Source organism: Xenopus laevis, chromosome 2S, assembly GCF_017654675.1.
Source record: "Xenopus laevis strain J_2021 chromosome 2S, Xenopus_laevis_v10.1, whole genome shotgun sequence".
NCBI lineage: Eukaryota > Metazoa > Chordata > Amphibia > Anura > Pipidae > Xenopus > Xenopus laevis.
In genome coordinates, this window is record NC_054374.1 from 39,546,820 (window position 1) to 39,570,328 (window position 23,509).

At 38.2% G+C, this 23,509-nt stretch overlaps 1 protein-coding gene across 7 annotated transcripts in view; it reads left to right on the top strand.

Annotated features, from left to right (window-relative positions):
- Positions 1-23,509, top strand: part of rap1gap2.S (RAP1 GTPase activating protein 2 S homeolog) — a 440,223-nt gene that overhangs the window by 386,193 nt on the left and 30,521 nt on the right. For all 7 annotated transcript variants that reach the window (XM_041583680.1, XM_041583679.1, XM_041583678.1 and 4 more), the window contains 5 exons: positions 444-547; positions 9,109-9,187; positions 12,998-13,051; positions 13,140-13,223; positions 22,338-22,438. In XM_041583680.1, the coding sequence (XP_041439614.1) occupies positions 444-547; positions 9,109-9,187; positions 12,998-13,051; positions 13,140-13,223; positions 22,338-22,438 (422 nt within the window). The remainder of the gene's footprint in view (positions 1-443; positions 548-9,108; positions 9,188-12,997; positions 13,052-13,139; positions 13,224-22,337; positions 22,439-23,509) is intronic.

A 23,509-nucleotide genomic window follows, 5' to 3' on the forward strand; every position in this document is an offset into this window, starting at 1 on the left:
AAAGAAATCTGTTTGCTCTTTTGAAAAATAAATTGCAGTGCTGGATTCTACCAGAGAAGCACTATTAACTGATGTGTTTCATAAAAGACATGTTTTTCCATGAAAATAATTAATTTAATGTTTAAATGATCTTTAGCAGATTTATGGTATGGTGATCTAAATTACGGAAAGATCCCTTATCCAGAACACACCAGGTCTCAAAAATTCTGCATAATAGATCCTATACCTGTACTTCTGTCAGTCAGAATGTGGTTGACTGCTTTGCACAAACTAACTCCATTCTGCTCTATGGGGTCGTAGTGCTCAGCTGTAAACTGGATTACTGGATTTTTTTAAGATATAAATTAGAGGAAATTTTGTTTATCTTTATTTTGTTTTCAGTAAAATATTATAACAAATGGCAAACTATGCTTTTATCGTTACTAATATGACATTTCTTGCAGGATCATTTGAATTTTTACTGCACGGCCAGCAGTCTAGGAAACTTGCTACTTTCAGTTAAATGTGAAGAATCTGACGGCATTGAATATTTGCGAATAATACTCAGGTAACCAGATATAATCTGCGTATTTTATCATAACCGTTTACCTCCATGCACATACAGCATGATTACCAAAAGTAAAAAAAATCATGTTTTTTCATGTTTTCATGTTATTATAGTGTTATTCTCCATCTATTGGTATAGCAGCTACCAGTAGTGTGGGATGATTGGAATTACCGTAAAACCCACATTTTACATCCCCTGATTTTAAGTTTTCCCTCATTTTACTTATTGTATTTTTATTGTTGTTTTGTGGTCCCAATATATTATGCATAATACATTTCCTTGATTTTGCATTTTCCTGGATTTTACACCATTTTTTACTGGTCCCATGAAAATATAAAATGGGCATTCTACTGTATAGCTCAGAACCAGAAAATATTTGATGGGTGACTATCGGTTACCAGATCTGCTACCAACTTTGGAGGTTTTATTATATACTGTAAGATTACAACAGTCTAGCGATAGTCGATCAAAACAAAAAAGCCCATGGTTGCTGTTTGGCTCCCTGTAGGAGTAATGTATGTACTGTATGTTATGTATTTTGAGTTGTAACCCAGTCCGTAAATCACCAGCTAGGGCCAGGACCGGTATTATAAATTTACTGACAATGTATTTGCCTGTACATTTGTAATCCCCCTCTCTTTTGCAAAGTTTTCCTAAGCAGTACTTAATTTTAAGCCACTGGGTCTGATCATCATGGCAGGTAACTCTTAACCCAGCCCCAATCTTCCCACTTTCCACACCTGATCCGCCAATGCCCTGTCCCCAACATCATCACTTTACCCCTGCAGCAACATTGACCTGCCTCCTGAATGCTGGCTGGTAAGTTTGGACCAAAAAGATGTCAACCATATATGTATTAAATACAAATTACAACTATTTTCCCTCTAAAATAGTTATGAATTAGGGTTAGATATATGCAGGGCCGCCATCAGGGGGGGACAGGGGGGACAAGCGTACCGGGCCCGGGCATGAAGGGGGGCCCGGCAGCGCTGCATTTTTTTGAAGATCCGGGCCCCCCTTACGAGCGCCCGAGCCATACGTCTTGCCTCTTCAGTGCCGAATGCGGAAGTGCCGAAAAGCCGAAGCCGATGCGACGAAAAGACCCGAAGTCACGGAAAAAGCCGAAGTCCCGAAGTCACGAAGCGCCGAAAAGACCCGAAGTCACGAAAACAGCCGAAGCCGAAGTCCTGAAGCAGCGCAAAGACCCGAAGTCACGAAAACAGCCGAAGCCGAAGTCCTGAAGCGGTGAAAAGACCCGAAGTCACGAAAGGAGGCGAAGTTGAAGTACTGAAGCCATGAGTTCAATTCTACTGAACACCAGTTTGTGTTTTTTTTTTTTTAATCCCCTGGCCACCAATGTATTATTTTAATATTCTATAGGCCCCTGCCACCAATCTTTTTTTTAAAACTTTTGTTTTTGGGGCCCCAATTTTTTTTTTAACTCGTAAGGGGCCCCTTGCCACCATTGTTTTTTTTTGGGTTTTTTTTTTAAAAAAAAAAATTAATTTTCTTTTTGGTGGCCCCAAATTTTTTTAACTTGTAAGGGGGCCCCTGCCACCAGTTTTTTTTTTTTTTCAAAAAAAAATTATTTTTTTTTTAAATTTTTTTGGGGCCCCAATTTGTTTTTAACTTGTAAGGGGGCCCCTGCCACCATTTTTTTTTTTTTCAAAAAAATTTTTTTTTCTCCAAATTTTTTTTTGGGGCCCCAATTTGTTTTTAACTTATAAGGGGGCCCCTGCCGCCAATGTTTTTTTTTTTTTTTCAAAAAAAAATTAATTTTTTTTCAAATTTTTTTTTGGGGCCCCAATTTGTTTTTAACTTATAAGGGGGCCCCTGCCGCCAATGTTTTTTTTTTTTTTCAAAAAAAAATTAATTTTTTTTCAAATTTTTTTTTGGGGCCCCAATTTGTTTTTAACTTAGAAGGGGGCCCCTGCCACCAATGTTTGTTTATTTTTTAGTTTTTTTTTGTTGGGGCCCCAAGTTTTTTTTAACAGGGGGCCCCTGCCACCAATGTTTTTAAAAAAAAAAAATTTTAATTTTTTTTTTTTGGGGCCCCAATTTTTTTTATAAGGGGGCCCTGAACATCAATAGCTTTTTACAACTTGTGTGGGGGGGGGGTTACTTTTTTAGCGCTGATGTCTGTGTGGTCTTTTAACTGCGATGTGGGCGGGATATGGGGCGGAGCTTGGTCGTCAGTGTGGGCGGGGCCCAGGGGGCCCCAAAAATTTTGTTGTACGGGGCCCCGTGATTTCTAATGGCGGCCCTGGATATATGTACCTTGAATTTCAGTTGTATTTGGTTCCCCTTTTCTGTGCAGCCATCCAGTCCCAGGCTGACTCTGAAGCTGTTAACACAATCATAGTCTCGGAGACTAAAAACCAAATTACAACACTGATACTGTATATACATAGCTTAATGTGTTATACCCATCCTATTGACCGACAGACAGCAATCTGATGTTTCAAAATAAAATATCAATGTCACATTGTGGTGGGAATCCAAACTATATATCCTCAAAGCTTTTCAAAGTAGTTTGCTTGTTCAGTATCTTCCTATATTCAAATAGTGTTATTGTGAACCTGAGTTTTATACACTACAGGTATGTGAACTGTTATCCAGAATGCTCGAGACCTGGGGGTTTCCAGATAAGGGATCTTTCCATAATTTGGATCTTCATACCTTAATGGGCAGATTTATCAAGGGTCGAATTTCGAAGTGGAAAATACTTTGAAATTCGACCATCGAATTGAATACTACGAAATTCAAAATCGAATTTGTAGGATTTTTTGTATTGTACAGTCGTACTCTGATCTTACTTCAAACCGTACGATTCGAACGATTTTATTGCACGATCATACGATTTTCCTTCGAATACAAAACTTAGAACTTAGAAATATGCTCTGGAAGGTCCCCATAGGCTAACAGAGCACTTCGACAGGTTTAATTTGGCAAAGCATTGAAGTCAAAGTTTTTTTTAAAAAGACAGTACTTCGAATAGTCGAACGATTTTACTTCGAATCTAAGGTAGAAGTCGTAGTAGCCTATTCGATGGTCGAAGTATCCAAAAATTACTTCGAATTTCAAATTTTTTAACTTAAATTCCCTTGATTTCACTTCGACCCTTGATAAATCTGCCCCTAAGTGTACTAAAAAATCATGTAAACATTAAATAAACTCAATAGGCCCATTTTGCTTCCAATTAGGATTAATTATATCTTAGTTGGGATCAAGTGCAAGGTACTCTTTTATTATTACAGAGAAAAAGGAGTCTAGGGAGATGGCATTGCTATAAGACCAAGTGATAATGTTAAATGTATCTTAATTAATAATCATAGAGCCACATTACCATCCAATATTCAAATTATTTAAGGAATAATGATAGGTTTAATGATAACGGTCACTGTGCTTATATAAAACAGGTGTTGTTAAGTTTCTCTAATGGAGGTGCCCCCCTGTCACAATGATGGCTTGAAGGAGAGTATCTTTGTGTATTATGTTGCCCACACATGTAAACGGTTCTTCACCCTAATAGCCTTGCCCTGCCCCAAGCACAATGTCATTTGCAAAGCTGCTCTACTTTAAGTTATGTCGGAGATTGACACAGGTTAGTTAGCAGTGGGCTGGGGGGGGAGGCAGGGAGCACCTCCAATAAAAAGAGTTGTAATACTTAGGTTTACACAAAAGGTATAGTTACATGCTTCTATAAAAATGATAATCTGTTAATATGCCTCTTAAACTATATATAACATGAAATACAGTATCTACAAGCACAGTCGTCCTTTTATATGGTCCTTCTGTTTAGCTACTTATCACACATACATAGAATTACATCCTCCAATCCTAAAAATAGCAAATGTAAAGGTCTGCGTAGACTTGTATGATCCATCCAAACCTCATGTACGACTAGTGCCATCCTCTGTGACATCAGCAATGACGCATTTTGCTGACTGCTTTGTCAATAAGTGATCGATTTTTATCTGTCAAGTAAGTGCATTGCCTGTTCTTGATTATTATTCTAATGTGTTTTTGCACAAATCTTTGCCTCTCACTTCCTTTCCTACTTCCTTCTCCTTCCTACTGTCCAGATGAGCTAGGCTAGGTATAAGGACCATATAGAAAATCTGGCATGAACTTTACAACACATTATATGCAGCTAGTTAGTAGGCTTTTTATTGGTTTGCACAAATTTTTAGCACCGGTGCTTCATCACAGACGTGTGGATCTGTGAATTTTTTAAACACATTATTATTTGGTCTTTTGGTGACCAAACTAATGTTTTGTAAAGTCACCGTGCTATATGTGCTAGCCCTTTTGTTTTTTATTTGCAATCTGGCCCCTATAGGATCTGGTATTCCTCATTCACTCTACACTATTTTCACTTACAGATTATGAAATAAAAGCTAAAGTAGACATGAACAAAATCTAGGGTGTTCCTGTTCTTCTTCTTGGGAGTTTAGCTTAATAACAACTATAAATCTAAACTATCAAGGTCTCAGTTCTGGCAGTGTTCCAGCTCTGCTCATTTTCTGCCTCATTATACTTTAAAATTCACACTCCTGCCCTTTTCTCTTAAAGTTCTTTTTTCTTAAAATTCAGCTTTGATTGTTGCACTCCCTGTCCCTGTCTCATCATTATCATCATCATCATTTATTTATATAGCGCTGTCAAGATACGCAGTCTCCTTCCTTCTGATATTTCTGTATGCCTTACGTGTGTCATAGATCATAAAGACCAATGTGTTACATCAGTACTTCCATTTCCATATGCCAGAAGCAACACATTCTTATATTTTTTTAATTAACAGTAGCTATGAGTTGTCCTGTTTTTAACAAATCTGTTCTACAGATTTATCTGTTAGTTATTAGTATAAATTCAGTTTACTGATAAAATTGTGAGCTATGGGGAAACCTCAGTCATCAACAAAATGTTTATCATAATGGAAAAGGTTTCCTGTGGTTTCTCCTGCCCTCCTTCTTCTGTTCTGCTTTCCTCTAATCCTAGCTCTTCTTTTAGCATTTTTTCTACTCTTCTTCCTATCTTTTGTATTTTATAAAAGGACAAAACCCCTTATTTCAAGAGTGTGCCTACTTAGGAGAGTGAATCATTAGAATACTGCTTGCAAGGGGAGGCTGGTCATACAGACAAAACAATCCACTGCCACTTTGTGTCTCATTTGTTCCCTTAATGGAGAGTCTGACATCAGCTTGTAGTGCACTCAAATCACGATCTGCTCACCTAGAGAATTAAAGCAAATTAGAATGTAACTGCCATTTTGGCATTCAATCAGTTTAATATATAAAGGATACTCATATCCACTTTTGGCATATATGTGGCAATTAAATTTTAAAATTAAAGTGAGTGTCTTCAGAATATTATGTATCTGATACCAAATGTAGTATTATAGTTGTCAATAAAAGCAATTTGCTATAAATATTTCAGATGGCCTTGTTAGCTAAATCTGGGGGTTTTATTCTGTTCAGCATCTCAGATGATGTGAAACTCTGTTTGGAACTCAGAACTCCTTCTGATCCAATTGAGTGTAGATGTTATATAAGATTTTGTATAGTTAAAAAATAAAGTTTTGTGGTTTGGAAAAAATTGTGGGGAAAAATTGGCCATTGACTTCAATGCGTTTTTTTACATTTTTTGCCATTTGGCGAATTTTCGGCAAAGGGAAACATGCCAGATTTGCTCATCACTAGTTGCATCAGTTTATTGTCTAAAAGTCACCATTAATAAACTGCAAATATTACTGTAAATAATATTTTGTTTACAAGATCAAAAAAAGGAGCATACTGTATATTCTAAATATTTTTATACAATTATAAAATTATACATGTTTCCCATCATAAATTCTTGTGGGGGCAGGAAAAAGAATCTGAGTGTCACTGTAATGTTCTCTTTAATTTATTCTTGCCAATGTGTACACATTTTAAACGTGTGTGCACATTTTTAAAAATTCTATGCTTAGGTTGGCATAAATGCAAAATTTTGTATTTTCACACTAAATTCTTTGTGCGCACCACAATTTGTTGTGTACACTGGCCTCAAAATTTGCATGCGCACACAACTTAAATGGTCACAGCTTTGTCAATGAGTGGGGTTTTTAGGTGTAGATACTCCAGCACTTGCTCACCTTGATTGTATTTCTGTCCAAAAATCAGCAACAGCATCCACAAAAACTCACAATCAGGGTTGTGACTGGCTATTGGTAGTCCTTATGTGGACTGTTGGCTTACAGGATTGTCTATCTGGCCACTGGGAGCAACATTTAATGGGTTGGTGAGCAACATGTTGCCCGCAAGTCACTGGCTGGGGATCACTACATTGAAAACCTTTCTAGTTCTTAACAGTATGTATAGAAGGGTAATAAAAAAAACTTTGATGTGGCATGAGGGGAATATGAATTTATATGTATAATATATTTCCTTCAGGTACTGTTGTTACAGATTGTGAGCACTGTAAGAGAACCGGATCACTGGATGTCCATAAGAGCATGGTGGACTCTAATGAACACCAACAGGGAATTTTATACCACCTCTAAGCTGTTAATAAAATTCAAAAGCAGTGGACAACTGACCAATGCACTATGTGTATACAGATTCACCCTGCCACAAATCCAGGGTATGGGATGTTCTCAGGCGTGAGCTGTAGGTATTCGATAGGTAGAATGCCTTCCCACTGGTAATGTGTCTTACATAGAAGTTCCAGCCCAGATCTGCTGCAGGAAACAGCAGGAACCCTGCAGCACAAGGAAACTTCGGCGAGTTCGGAAAACTAAGCTCTCCAGATGCCATCCCTCCGGCAATTTCTATTCTAGCCGGCGGGAAGGCAGGGAAGGCAGTTCGGGGAGATTAGTCACCCCAAAGAAGAGGAGATTTGTCGCCGGGCAACTAATCTCCACGAACCGCAGAGAAGTGTCTCTGCTCATAGAACTTCTATTGCTGATGTCTAGTTGGCAGCACTTCAAATGCTTACCTAATGGCTGATGCTCGAAACAATAGTTCAGTAATAACTAGAGGACACAGTATAGCTATTCCTACATAAAAGTATTTTTGAGTGTAGGAGCCTCATCCTTTCTGCATTGTCCCAAATCCTCTCTTCTCTGTCTCCCATCCCCATGAAAAACATATGGCTTCAGGTATGAATTTCTTTTCATTCCCCAACTGGCAGTGTTTTTATAGCATCAGAATCAGAACAACATTAGCTGAAAGCAACCAAGGGAATGGATCATTGAGACAGAGAAATCATCCACAGTTTATGTCCTTCACTCACACCTCTCAAAATATCTCCCTTAGGCTCTAATTAAACTAAAGCAGTGAGGAGTAACTGCCACGCATCTCTCTGCAGATTTGGTCACTGGAAAAACTCATTAAGGTTCAGAGAAAGTGTTTACACATTCTTTGATCTCATTAGTATATTTATTTGTTTATTTATTATGCCTTACTTATTGTATTCAGCACCATTATAATTATTCAGCAATTTAAAGAAGTTGTGCATTATTAACTTCAGACTCTGTCCCAGTGGAGATTACACTCTAAATAGTGATGTACGGGCCACGCCAACACCACTGGGATTGTCTTCTGCACACTGTTTGCGGTTCATGGACAGGTGCGGGTTGAGCGAGTCAGGTGCCACACATCACTAATTCTAAGGTCCCTATCACATTCACACAACATGCTAGGGAAAGTTTTATCAGGAGACAATTAACCCACCAGCATGTTTTTTTCAAAAACAGAGGTTGGAGGTCCCTCACCTAATAAATGATATTAAAAGCTATACATCTCTGTCTACCCCTGTAGTAATGCTACTTTCCTGTTCTCTGAAGTTCTTACTATTTGTTTTACAAGGATATAGTCATAATACTGTACCCTGATATATGCATCTACAATATTTCTACTAAATGTTTTACAACTCCATTATTTAAAACTGGGTTAGTTGCAATATAAACGTGCAATTTAGAACTAAAAAGGATACTATAAAAATAATGACATAATCTTTTAATCTTGCATTGCTTTTTTCATACTGTATTTCTCTTGTGCATCTTCTTTTTCCCTGTGATCTATTTTCATTTTAATATTTATGACTTTGTTTAAAGGAGGAAGAAAGCTCCAAAACAGTTTATTTCCAACAGATTAGCCACAATAGTGCAAGCCAGAACACTATATTTATTCTGCAGAATGCTTTACCATACCTGAGTAAACAGCTCTAGACACTGTCTGTTTGTTTAGGATAGAAGCTGGCATATAAACTTGGTGTGACATCACTTCCTACCTGAGTCTCTCCCTGTTCACTTACAGCTCTGAGCTCAGATTACAGCAGGGAGGGGAGGAGGGAAGGGAGAGGAGCAAACTGAGCATGCTCAAGCCATGCCCTGAAGGTTTATGCTGAAAACAGGAAGTCTGATACAGAAACCCATGTGTACACAATAGAAGGAAATAAAGAAGTGTTTCTTTTGACAGAGGACTAAGAGCAGCATTACTTTGAGGGTTTACTGGTGTATTTATATAGACCTTTCTGATAAAGCTAACTTAATGTTAGCCTTTCCTTCTCCTTTAAAGGTCTAAAGCAAAAACTCTACATGAACGAATTCCATTGTCTGGGTTTAGCAAGCTTCCAAGCATCCCCCAGATTGCTAAGGTAAGTCCTTCCAATATATATATAAAATGGTAAATAGTACTAAAATGTGTAGGTGATCCCAAAACAGAACTGCAATGACCAACCTGTATGTGCGCATGTAATAGTGTAATTGGCTTCTCTTTTACAGTCATGTTAAATAATGTAGTATAATGTAACATATGTAATAGTAATAAATAATAAAACCTGCATGGCGTTCAACTAATAATAAAAATTAAACTAACAAAACCTTTGAGATACTACCACTTCCTGTGATAAAGGAACCAATTTATCAAAGGTCGAAATGAAAACACGTAGTTCTGTCTTTTTGTGTGCAGCTTCTTGCCAACAACAAAAACATTTTGGGAGCTCAAAGCTGACAAGATGCCTACAAAAAAATGAGCACACTGTTTGAATAGATTAGTTTTTTCGTTTCTGAGTATTTGAGTATTCTTAAAAGGTAGTGATGGGCGAATTTATTCGCCAGGCACGAATTCAAAACAAATTGGACGCCGGCATCCATTTTCTTGACGAGACACCGGCGCAGTTTTGCTAATTTTTCGCCGTTTCGCAAATTTCGCTGGAAATTTGCTAATTTTTCGGCGAAGCGAAATGGCCCAAATTCGCCCATCACTATTAAAAGGCAATAAAAGATGCTACCACATTGCTCACATGGAAGATTTGTTGAGAGAAATCTGCCCCCAAAATGGGTATTTTTCTACTACAAGACCCTTAATAATATCTGTTATTGGCTTGTCACTGGTGACATTCTGTCTCCAGAATCCAACCCTGTTGATATAGAAGCTCCATCCTCTGCTGTGAATATTTATTGCCCATGCTTTGTCTATGGCTTATAACCTGTAACCCAGGTGGTGATTTGAACAAAGGCATGACATAGCATCCTATTTCTAAATAGTTTTTAATTAAGGTATTTCCAGGTTTTTTTCTTATAAAGTTCCATATTTCCAAAAAACCACAAGTCAACATATTGCATTCTTAACATTAATTAGTACAAATGTGTTTAACATGTCATAAAAAATCATAAAAAGAAAGAAAGAAAAGTTAAAGAGGGGAATAGAGGGGAGAGAAAATAAAAATGTTAAAAAAAACAGTTAAGATGCCAAACATAGTAAGTTCTGCTGCATATTTCACGAGGAAGAAAATATTATGATCAATCCTGTCTTAAACCTTTCAATAAGTCAAACTGAAACTGTTAAACTCATTTTAATTATTATTTTTTACTTATCCAAGAGATAGGTGAAGGGAGGGAACTTTCTGAAAAACCACAAACTCCAGCATTTGCATAATACAGCTTCGATAATGTCCTTTTCCATTTGATTTAAACAAGCCTACTAATGGTTCTTTTTCATTTTTATTTATGTCTTTACTTTGCCTGAGTGTTTTATTTCCTGACCATCAATCAACACCCAGCCCAATATCATGGGGAAGCAACAAGTAATTTACAACTGTCTCCCAGTGGCTGGGCTTTAATGTGCAGAGCATATTTCTTGCCTTGCTTCTTGTTTTGCAGCATTAACCTTTCCACCAATTTTTGGAGTTGGAGCTTCACAAATGCAGCGCTACTCCTGTAGGAACAGAGTTATATACCTCTGAGCAGCAGGGTATCTGTACAGTTTAAAAATGAGCTTTTATTAACTCCGTCTAAATAAAACAAACATATGGAGTGAATCCTTGCATCTACTCCAGTAGACTGTTAAGCAACCCCCCTCTAATTTCCCATGTTTTGATGACAATATACAGGCACCTCTGCTTGGTTTATTATCAGATTTAACATGTGTGTGTGTTTGAGGCTGAAAAAATCTGCAGCATCCATATCTAGAGAATAATAGCTCACAGAGTGGCATTGATTTGTCTTTCATCTGTAAGCAACAGATTTGTTAACCGCATTTCAAAGGCAAAATACTTTTATTTCTCCATAAAAGATTCCAGTATGTTCCAAATTGAACCATGTTCTAATGGTTGTAACTCATGATGGTGATGTTTTTTGTTTTCTCCCTGTGCATTGATATAATTACAGTATCAGAATTGTAGGTAAAGTTGCTGTACCGTGTTAGCCAGTAAAAATGTTACAGGGCAACTGTAAGGAACTTACCCTGGTGGTCCAGCGGCAACGGGGTCCACGCCGCGTCCTCGGCGTGGACGACCGTCGGGCTGTTTCCTTCTCCTGTGCTGGTTTCCTCTAGGGCACGTGCCGCGCGCACGTTCATCATTTAAAGGCGCAGTCGCGCTGGCGTCATCACGCCACCGCGCAATAGGCGCGAAATTCAAATGTATATAAAGCCTTATGAAGTGTACCTTGTAGATCTCTGGCTATTTTTCTGAGGTTCCTTAGTTGTAGATTGTACTGTATGTGACCACTAGGGGAACCCGATTTATTTCAGGTTTTTGTTTATACTGTAGAAGGTGACTTCTGGGAATCCTGGTGGCTGCATGAATGTATTGATCTACAATCATGGGGTTGTAGCCCCTGTTGATGAAGTCTGCTTTGAGTGTTTTGAGGTGGTGGTTCCTTTCAGCAGTGTCCAAACAAATACGATTATATTTCGTAAAGCCTGGTTGTAGATTATTGATTGTTTAGTGTGGTCAGTATCAGAATCTAACACCAATATGCAATGTCAGGGACTTGCAACAAGAGGTAGTGCTCTTTGAATTAAAAAGTCTTTATACTTTTATGTTTAACAATTCCCATAAGCACTGAATTAGTATTTCTGCCCCCCCCCAACTTCTCTGAAACTGTTATTCGCCTTGCACAAGCTTTCAACCTAGAATTATTATCCTGTACAGATACAGGATTAAATGGCTAGCCTTGGTACAACATACATAAATAGAGCTAGGTAAGTCATCCTACTGATGCATAATTTAATATCCCATAGCCCTCAGTGTTAACTGCCTTAGGTTGCTTTCATTTGGACATGTGGGAAATGGTTTATTATGGAGTTCATTCCAGCATGATACCATTGGCTGAGGAAGCTGTGGAGGCTGTCACATGATAAGCGAGAGGCTCCTTATCTTCATTTTTATAGACTGGATTTGTGAATTTGCACTTTATAGACTGAAGCTGAATATTTGCATTTTATAGATTGGATTTGTATATATGCATGCAGAATGACTATTTTTAGAGGAGATACACAGAGAATTTTTTTTATTCACCATTTCATAGAAAGACAGGAGTATTCTATGTTTAAGGAAAAGGGGTACATTTCAAGCTATGGTGTTACAGATAGGTTTATTGAGAATTGTGTATCTGGACCTGGGGTTTGCTGTTTTTATGGCTCAGCCATTAAGCAGTTAAGGCTTGCATTTAATCATAACTCCCAACTGGCCCGTTTTCTACAGGACAGTCCCGGATCTTTATTCAAAAGTCCTGATTTTCTCTTTGATCTCCTGCACTGATGCTAGAAAAAGAAACAACTAAAGTAAGAGGCTTTTTGTCAGAGAGCATGACACATTGAGCAGCTGCCCTTACATACATTCATAATAATTTAAAACAAGCAAAGAAACAATTATTTAATAAGATAAGCAAGTCTCTCGGGAGAAGTCTAGCATATTAAAGTGCAATTTCACCTTCATTAACAAACCTGCTTTAACACATAAAACATGGCCCTAAAACTCCAGAAATGTGTTCAAACTTTCATAACCTGCCAAAGGCGCAGCAGATCTTTTTATACCTCTTTCCAGGTATGATTTAATGTTGGTAGTAGGGTAAGAACAGGGGTAGGGAGCATCATGGGCCCTTTTTCAACATCAGGAGTGTAGCAAATTGTTCATCATTGCGTTATATTTCTTATATCTTACATGTGTTTGTTCCTACAGGCATTATGTGATGATGCAACGGGACTGAAATTCAATCCTGTTCTCTACCCCAAGGTATGATGTTTTTTTCGCCATAATACTATTATTTGCATTAAGTGGAGAATGAGAACTGTCACACGGACCATATTTATTTCTATTCTAGGCCTCCCAGTTAATTGTTACTTATGATGAACATGAAATCAACAACACTTTCAAGTTTGGGGTTATATACCAGAAATATAAGCAAGTAAGTATCTTCTTTGCTGCTTTTGTTAAAGTGGGACTTCTGTCTGACATTGCAACCACACTATATCTATGTTATTTAAAGTATAATCTTTTAGTATCCACATACGGGAGGGCGTTTTTTTTTTTTTTGGGGAGGCTAACCCAAAAAAAATTGAAAAGAATGTATTATATATATTATATTATCCTTCTAATGTTTGTTTTTACGTTGTTTTAAATATCCCAATGCACAAAAAATCATAGCCAACATGATAGATATTTCCCTCAAACTTAAGAGCAGAATACAATGCCAGCTTGATATACTGTATATAGAGAATTATTTATCAAAATCTGAAAACTGTGTTACCATGATTCCTTACAACCAAATAATTTATGTGCTTGTGTGAAGGCAAGGCGATAAATGTCATGCTTAGGTACGGTGAGGAAATGTATAAGCAGAGCAAGAAGCAAACAGTATATTTTGCTGCAACCATTTTAAAGAGATAATAAAGTAATTGGAGCTCAGCTATATTATTTTAACATGTTTACTGGCTAGGTGCCTGAATGCAGAAGTAAAAAACTGCTTTAAAAAATGATTTTGGTTAATCACCAAAACAATGACACAGTACTTCCAAAACTTTTACACAGCAGAACCCGATGACCAGACAGAGGGTATTAAATTAATGCAGGAAGCTAATCTGCCTAAACTAACAGTTGAGGAACGAGATATACTTGATGCCCTGATAACAGAAAATGAAATCTTGCAAACAGTCAAATCATTGAAATTAGGTAAAACCCCTGGTCCAGATGCCTTAAGTGCCGAATTCTACAAGATTCTAGCACCAGATATAACCCCTACACTCCACACACTATACAAAAATACACTTCTAGGTCTCCCTCTTTGGCCAGAAGCAAATGAAGCCTGCATAATCCTCCTCCCAAAGAAAGACAGGGACCCTACAAAACCACAATCATACAGCTCCATCTCCCTCCTAAACCAAGACCTGAAACTAGTTACAAAAATAATGGCAGATAGACTACAACAGATTCTACCTAGTATCTTGACCCCAATCCAAACAGGTTTCACAAAAGGGAGGCACTTAGTGAACGCTATCCACCAAATATTAGCTTCCATATACACATATAACATAGAAAAACGCAAACATGGGATACTGGTAAACTCAGATGCCGAAAAGGCATTTAATCAACATATCACTCACACATCCTTAGCCAATTACTGAAGCTCTTCCATAATCTATATGACTCCCCCACAGCTTTTCTCATGGTAAATAACATAAACTCTGACAGGATCCCAATCAAAAAAGGCACCAGACAAGGTTGCCCACTGTCCCCCCTCCTCTTCAATATAGCCTTAGACCCACTATTTAGACACTTAGCACAAAACCAATCATTCCAAGGATTCACAATAGGACGAGTACAACACAAAATAGTAGCATTCGCAGCTGACATCTTGTTATTTATAAACAAACCTGACCAAGACATCCCCATCATCATGGAAACTATACATAGATATGCAACCTTCTCAGGTCTAAAAATCAACTATGACAAATCTGAAGCTATCAAACTGAAACACACGATCCTTACAGACTGGACACAAAATATCCCGTTCAACAAAGCACAACACTACATTACATATCTAGGCATAACATTTGCAAGCCATCACACAGATATCTACCAGCTAAATATAAGGCAAGCTATATCCAACATCCAGCATGACCTAGATAAATGGAAACAGCAAACATCTCCTTTTTAGGCAGAGCACACCTAATCAAAACTATATACTTTCCCAAAATATTGTATAAGATCCAAATGTTACCATACTATCTCAAATGCAAAGACTTAAAACAAATCAACAAAACCTTCAGAAACTTTATTTGGAAAGGGAAACGATCTCGGATTAGCTTACTAAAGCTACAACAGCTTAAAATTAATGGAACTTAACTAATGGAACTTGTGGAAACTACTACCTAAATCCCTTGCTCCACCTTCCACCTAATAAACTCACACCTAAACAAAAAAACCAACCCCCTATTTATGAGCACCCATAATGCCTGGAGCAGGCCCGGACTGGCAATCTGTGGGTTCTGGCAAATGCCAGAGGGGCTGCTATAAGGTCCCATAGAAAGTCAGTATTTAGTGGGCTGGTGGGGGCTGTTTGGGGCCTCTATGTGGCCTGATTGGGCCTTTGTGTACCTGAAATGTTAGGGCCTATTTTAATTCTCAGTTCGGCCTGGCCTGGAGACACGCCAGACACAAAGGGAAAACCACACAAACTGGCATTCGCTGACCAAACAAAAGTTCCAACCTAACATTGAATGGGCTCTATTTAGTAAACTTAAAGATGCCAACAAAGCCCTAGCGGAAAGTTTAGCCACAGCCACTAGGTAAGCTTGATTACAGTAATGGCTATCACCCATTCCACCCTGCATGAATCTAGTGAAAACCAAACTACATTTCTTGTTTCACATGGACTGGCTGGAAGTATCCCTAAACAAAATACCCCATACTAACAAATGTTTTGATGTATGGACCACCTATATCCTAAGTCTCCCCCCTGACATAAGAAAATTAACAGTTTCTACATTCTATCGAACCACGTGGTACGATTTAGAAAGTCTCTGAAGTACTAACCATTGGCTGCCTCCCAGGACTCACTGACATGTAGATAATGGAAGACTCGTTAAAACCCTCTAACAAGGGCGAGCAACGGGCTTAGTTGACCTAAATGTTTTATCTTACTTTATGTTGTTGTTATGTTGATATTTGTTCAGATTGGAAAAGATCAGTTTGTCAGAAGTAGGGATGAATTTATACATGTGATCACCACTACCCAATTTCTCTCTCTCTACTCCGTACTATAAATGTACATTACATTTATATTATCCAAGAATACACAAAACTGGCATTGACCAAAATGTTTTTATTGCTTAATTGTTGTTCAATTTGTAACAATAATGATATTAATGCATAAATGAACATGTAAAATTTTGATGAGGCTTCAATAAAAACAAAATTTATAAAAAAAAAAGTGATTTTGGAAGTGACTTACAGACTCTTGTGTACCTAGGGTTGCTTCTGGCCTGACTGGTAAAAATGATGCTTGACCAATGTTATTAATAGGGAAAAAAATGTAAATATAAAAAAAGGTGGCAACCCTATGTTTACCTTGCTGCTCTTTTTTGGAATGATCAGATGAATAGGTGCTGTGAATTTAGCTCTGCTGATTGATTGCTTCACCCTAACAGCCAGACATCTATCTGGGGAAAACGGGCATGGGGACAGTAGAATGGTCACTGACTACCTTTGTTCTAGTTTTTTGACATAACCTTTTGAGTGTAATTCGCTTTGCACAGGCAGAGGCAGCCTTTGAAACATAGGTCAATATATTTCATTCAGTGCATGCTTAGAGTATGATATTAAAAAGATATACATTTTGCTGTAATGTGTGCTTGACAATGCTAATACAGTATAGATGGGTAATCACCTATATGGAAACCCTCTGCCTTCATTCATACTCCAAAGGTGTTTTCTAGCACAAGTGTAGCCTAATTCTGTGATGTTGGGGGCAGGCCAGTGATGGCAGGGGCGGGCCCCGATGAATGCGTGTGAGGACTATACCCAGAATGCAATTGGAATAGAAAGGTGTAGAAATCAACTCCCATTTCTATTTCTATTTGCTGCTGTTCCTATCAGTCTCAACTAGTGATGTGCGGGTCGAGAAATCCAACCTTAACCCACTCCCTTCCAATCCGTACCCGGCTGCTGCTACCACTCTATTTATAGACCCACGCCTATAAAGTCAATAAATTTCTGTGCTGGAAGTGCTAGATTTTGTGCAGGAGTCGGCCCGAACCCGCCCGACCCGTGGGCACATCACTAGTCCCAACCTGTCTTTACTACAGCATGCAGCCCGCTGCATCTGGTATGTGATAATTACATGTGCCATAGAATTATAGTAAGCTCCTTCTATATGCTGTTGTCATATTGATTGTTCAGTGTACAAATTGGGCTATTTTTGGGCTACTTTTAAAATGGCTTTTGGCTATTTTTTGGCAGTTTTTTATAGTCTTTGGCTGGTTTTGAAATGTAAATCTGGCAACCCCAGTGGCAGAAAAGCATGCTCTATATAGGGTGCGGAAGGAACGGGGGTCCTTGTCAGGGCTCTGAAGAGCAAAGTGTGCTCTGGTCAGGGCACAGAAACCAAAGCAGAGACACAGGACTCCTATAGTATCACAAAGAAGGATTTCTTGCAGTAGCAGAATTAGGCTACACTTGTGCTAGAAAACACCTTTGGAGTATGAATGAAGGCAGAGGGTTTCCATATAGGTGATTACCCATCTATACTGTATTAGCATTGTCAAGCACACATTACAGCAAAATGTATATCTTTTTAATATCATACTCTAAGCATGCACTGAATGAAATATATTGACCTATGTTTCAAAGGCTGCCTCTGCCTGTGCAAAGCGAATTACACTCAAAAGGTTATGTCAAAAAACTAGAACAAAGGTAGTCAGTGACCATTCTACTACATTTAGGACTATAAACCTTGCCTGATACAATCTCAGAAAGCACTGTAGCCAGATCAGTTCTCAAAATTATCCAAAACTGAAAGCAAAACCACATCTGAAGACTAAGGCTAATGGCACAAGGGTTGACTCTCCACCGACATATATACCCACCCATTGTGCCATTCTCCTAAACATTAGTCTCATAGTTCTGGTTAAGTAAGATTTCTTTAAATGTTTAAGTGTTAACATTTAAATGCATTAAGGACAATTAGCTGGGTATACACTGCGTCAGCTTTAATGCTGTCAGATATTCTAAGGATTAGTTGTACATTTTCTCTTTTGCTAGTGAGCAGTGTTTTTGATCCTAGTTAAGTTTTAACAACAAGATTATTTTGTCTGTGAGAGGGAGAAAATTAGACTACTAAGCCATGTGTGTGTAATGGAAATGTAATTAGACAAAGAGTTAGAACATGAAAGGCAGAGAGGAAAGAATCCACTAATTTGTTACAGAAATTTCTGGCAGGCATCTTAATTATCTTCCCATATTCCATATCTCTCTGCGGTGCCAAGGCTGTATAGTTACAAATTGTTATGGAGTTGAAATAATGTGATTCATAGGGCGGGAGAAACAGAAAGGATTACAATGTAAATCCCCTCTTTGCTGCACAATTAGATTGTGTTTCCAGTTCATTGCATTAATTATAAATTGCAGTATAAACCTGTTTGAGACTTTTTTTGTAATAAATCACAGTTTGTAGCTTGTAAATAACTTCATTCAGGTTTTATGTGCCTAATATGCCAGTCTCAAATCCTTTAATTGTAGCTTTCCCCCCCATGCTGAAATAGAAGTTGGCTTTGAAATAAGACCACAAAGTGCAACCATACAAATACCCCAAAGACTTCAAATCTAAATTAGTTCTGCAGTGCCTTTGCTGTGTGTCATGGCTGCCATATATAACACCCCTGTGGCTATTAAAAGTAAGACCGTGTCTCTCCACCTGTGCGGTTCAATCACCCCGCAACCGTTCACCAGAGTGTAAATAATTCACCGCCTGTGTTTGACACACGAATATACTCACAGACGTTTTAAATATTTGTTCGCACTAAGAACGTTCGTTGTTGCTCCGTTCGTTTAGGCATCTAAGGACATATGCTTAACATCGTGTAAAACAATTTATTAAACGAATTTAAAAGTTTAAAATTTCACTCACAAAACTTTCTTGAGGTATGCACATATAAAGAGTCAATTCAAGGTCCTCCCAGCTCCACCACGATTTGTTCCGCTGTATGAAGTTGTTAATTTGCCGCATAGTCAGCGTGCGGTGTTTGGGCCCCCTTGGATGACGTCACAGCCGACGCGTTTCGTCTTAGACAGACTTTCTCAAGGCTTCTTTTTTTCTTCTTTCCCCGAGCTTCTAGCGCTGGTTTATCTACCTTGTATTCCTACTATATATCCGAAGGAGAACGGATTTCCTAACCGGCAGAGGGGCGTGAACTACAGAACTTGGATAAAAAAAATTTTCTAATGGCTGCCATATACACAAGCCATTTGCACCCATTTGTCCCAAGTTGCCTCTCGTACCTCTAGAACTGAATACAAAGCTAATGCATTAGGGACGGCACAGACAATATATTTAACATTATATTAATAATTAATTACAAAAAGCTCCCCTGTTTGTAATACAAGCTGAAGTGACAGTCGAATTTACCAAAAAATTCGCAAAATGTAGAAAAATTCACAAAACGCATTGAAGTCAATGGGCATCAAAATAATTTTGATGCCGACAATTCTTTATATGCAGGACTATTTTGTCCAAATGCATTAGTCAATGGGTCCGAATAATTCTGATGCACAAAATTTTATGCGAATGACTATTTTAACGAGCAAAAAAAAAAATTGACGCACATAGAATAGTCGCGCGCATGGTGTGGCCTGACACCCTGGCAAAGGTGGCAAGGCCTTTGTGACATTCAAACCACCATATCCAAAAAGGAAGAATGTGAGGATCTCCAATAATAAAGAGCTAGATTTTTTTAAAAAAAGTAGAAAATTTATTTGGACATAAGATGCATTTCGTGCCGGATGGGGCACTTACTCATAGGCTGACATTCACCCCAATCTGGGCCTTAACATAGACCCCCATCTTAGTACCTTAAAGCAGTTGGCCCTGTAATGGTTACAAAGACTTTAGGAAGAGAATAATTACATAACACTATTCAATTTTTTCTCTTTGATTTTGCAAGGAGCCTAAATCCACAAAACAGGGTACTGTATGTAAAAGAACCATTTGTCCAATTTATAATGCATTTTTTGGGGGGGATGGTAGGGTCCCAGAATCAGGTTTTGCCCATGAACTCATTGGACTGATGTTATGCCACTGAACTCTTATTGAAGTAGAAAAAGTGTACAATAACAGGATCTAAAATGTTTGTGGCCAGTTGTAATAAAACTTGACTGTAACTTGCATGCTACAGGGTCCATATTTAATCACTTTCTTTCATGATGGATTGGTTAATTTCATCTCTTTTTCTTTGGTTGTCACTTAGGGCAGAGACACATGCTGGGATTTGGGGAGATTAGTCTCCCAGCGACAAATCTCCTCTTCTTCGGGCCAACTAATCTCCCCGAACTGCCTCCCCTGCCTTCCCGCTGGCTAGAATGAAAACCACTGGTGGGATGCCATTCTGAGCAAGTAAACTTTGGGCCACTTCAGAAAACAAAGTGCTCCGAGTGCCATCTTGCAGGCGATTTTCATTCTAGCCGACGGGAAGGCAGGGGAGGCAGTTCAGGGAGATTAGTTGGCCTGAAGACGAGGAGATTTGTCGTCGGGCGAGTAATCTCCCGGAATCGCAATGAGTCTTTGCCCCCTTAGAGTCACCACAATAATTCCTCACAATCCAAAGTCATTTTACAGCTATCTGCAATACATACAAATATATATACATATGTATACATATTGTAAAACTTTAGTGCATAAAATGGCAACAAAGGAATACATAAAGTCAGACGTCACATGAAGAGAGTCAAGCAAATAAGCCTCATTGTTTGAAATCGTATGTAGCTTTGTGACCTATCTCTCTGCAATCTTTGCTTGCTGTCATCTGCAATTTAGGCTCAGAGAGACAGAGAGGCACAGTGTCGGACTGGGACACCAGGGGCCCACCAAAAAACTTTAGACCAGGGGCCCACCCTCAGTACTATTTTTTTTTCTCTCCCTATTTTTTTCTCTCCTCACTCAACCTCTATTCTCCAAGTCTCTTTTCTTTACATACTTTAATCTATTATTCCACCTATTTAGTCACTTTGTCTCATAGAAATAGGGAATGGCCATGAAATAGGCCAAAAGTTTAGCAGCATGATGGGCCCACTGACACCTGGGCCCACCGGGAGTTTTCCTGGTATCCCGGTGTGCCAGTCCGACACTGGAGAGGCACACTATCCTCCAGTAGGCTTTATGGCAGTAAGTCTGATGGGAACAGCAAATTTCCCCATATATGTGTGGGCTATGCAGGCAGTGCATCAATGACAATGCAAAGTTGCGTACAACTAGAAACTGTGGGTGTTAATGCCAGCATCTTTTGGGTGTGTTGTTGAAGATTTTTACATACTTTTATATTGCACATCATTTAGCGGGTGCAAAATAATGAGTGCTGAGTAGTAGGGTTTAAGCGCAGGGTACCCTTGAACATATTATGCTGTATTTGCACTTCTTTCACAATAGTTGCCTTTATGGCTTTGGTGTGTCAGATGCCACAATGTTGACAACAGCGGCGTTTCTGCCATGAGGAATTATCCAAACTCGATTCAAGTTTTAATTTGAATTCGAATTTCGAGATTCATCAGACTCTGGCCCTTTAAGTACTCTAATTCAACTATTCGCCACCTTAAACCTGCCGAGTTCATGTAAAAGTCAATGGGAGAGGTCCAGGGACAAATTTGGACATGTTAGTAGCCTTCCTGACATTTGAGTTTTTCTCAGAGAAAAAACTTGAAGCGAGTATGGTCAAATTTGAATTTTTGAGTCTGAAAAATTAGTTAGTGTTTAAGATATTCGATTTTTCTATTAAATAACCCCCCAATCGAATTTTGAGTATATTCTAATTTAATTTAGTATAAAAAATCTCACATGAATTCAAAATTCGACTTTTAATAAATGTGCCCCTTAAATCGAACCTGGCTGACAAAATGCTTATAAGAAAGGGAAAGACTTCTCTGTGCTGTTTATAAGGGCAGAGACACATGGTCAGAATTGGGAAGATTAGTCGGACTGCGACAAATCTCGTCTTCTTCAGGGTGACTGATCTCACAAGGAAACTTCGGGCGACTTTGGAATACGAAGCTCTCCGAGTGCCATCCCGCCGGCGATTTACATTCTAGCCGACGGGAAGGCAGGGGAAGGCAGTTCAGGGAGTCGCCCAAAGAAGAGGAGATTTCTCACCGGGCGACTAATCTCCCCGAATTTGACCGTGTATCTCTGCCCTAATGGTGAGAAATCACACCTGGCTTTATGTTTTGCAACAAAAATAGGAGCACGTGGCTTATATGTTATAGAACTCCTAATAATTACTAACTGCAAACTGCTCTCGCCTTTATATTTTCTTTGCAGACTTCAGAAGAAGAATTATTTGGCAATAGTGAAGAAAGTCCTGCCTTCAAAGAGTTCATGAATTTACTTGGAGACACAGTGTTACTCCAAGACTTCAAAGGGTGGGTTTAAAATCACTTACAGTGGATCATTAATGGTTCTCACTCAGAAAAAGCATCACCTCTCAGCAATTTATAGCCAATGAGAGCAATTTTATCATAGGTGATTGCACACACCACAGTGGAAAAAATATCAGTACATTTGATTTCAAATTGCTCTTAATGGTCCAGAGATCAATATTTTGTACATTAGCGCCAGATACATCTGTTTCTTGCAGTGTACGCTTTGTAGCAGCTATAATCTTTTATTTTTTCATTTATCTTGTGGATGCCATGGTAGATATGTATGATTGCTAAGCTTTAATATATACCAAAGTGTATATATATATTAAATAAAAATATATCAGGGGGTGATAAAGACCAGAACACAATGTTTAGTATAGTACTAAATCAAATAAATAAATACGCCAACAATTTGCTATAGAGAAATCTAAAGCTGAATAAACTGTGTATTTCATTTTTAATTATGGTATATATTTTAGTTATACTTTCATATGGTCTATATGAGCTTTTTTCAGTTGCCAGAACTATTGTATTTAGTATTATCCAATGGTACATACTAATAGAAAAGTATATTTTTATTAAAATGGTTTATTTATATGGGCTGCTTATACAATATATTTTTATAAAGACCTGCAATGTTCACGGGTACAGTTTTTCTTTTAGTGTTTTCATATTTCCTGTTGTGTCTGTAGCCACTGGAATGAAGATTAACGGAAATTCAATAAAATTTGAGCAAGACCAATTTCTATTTCATTCAGTGTTAAAATTCCAAATGTATCCATAAACACTATAAAACAAGAGAGCTGTTAAAGGGGTTGTTTGCCTATATATTAACTTTTAGTATGATGTAGAGATTTTCTGAGACATTTTACAATTGTTTTTTATTACATTTGGTTTGTCAGCAGCTCTCCAGTTTGCAATTTCAACAATCTGGTATCTAGGGTCCAATTTACCTTAGCAATCATGCATTGATTTGAATACAAGACTGGAATATAAATGGGAGAGAGAGCCTGAATAGAAAGATAAGTAATAAAAAGAACCAAAAAATGTGTAGCGTTCAAGGGCATTTGT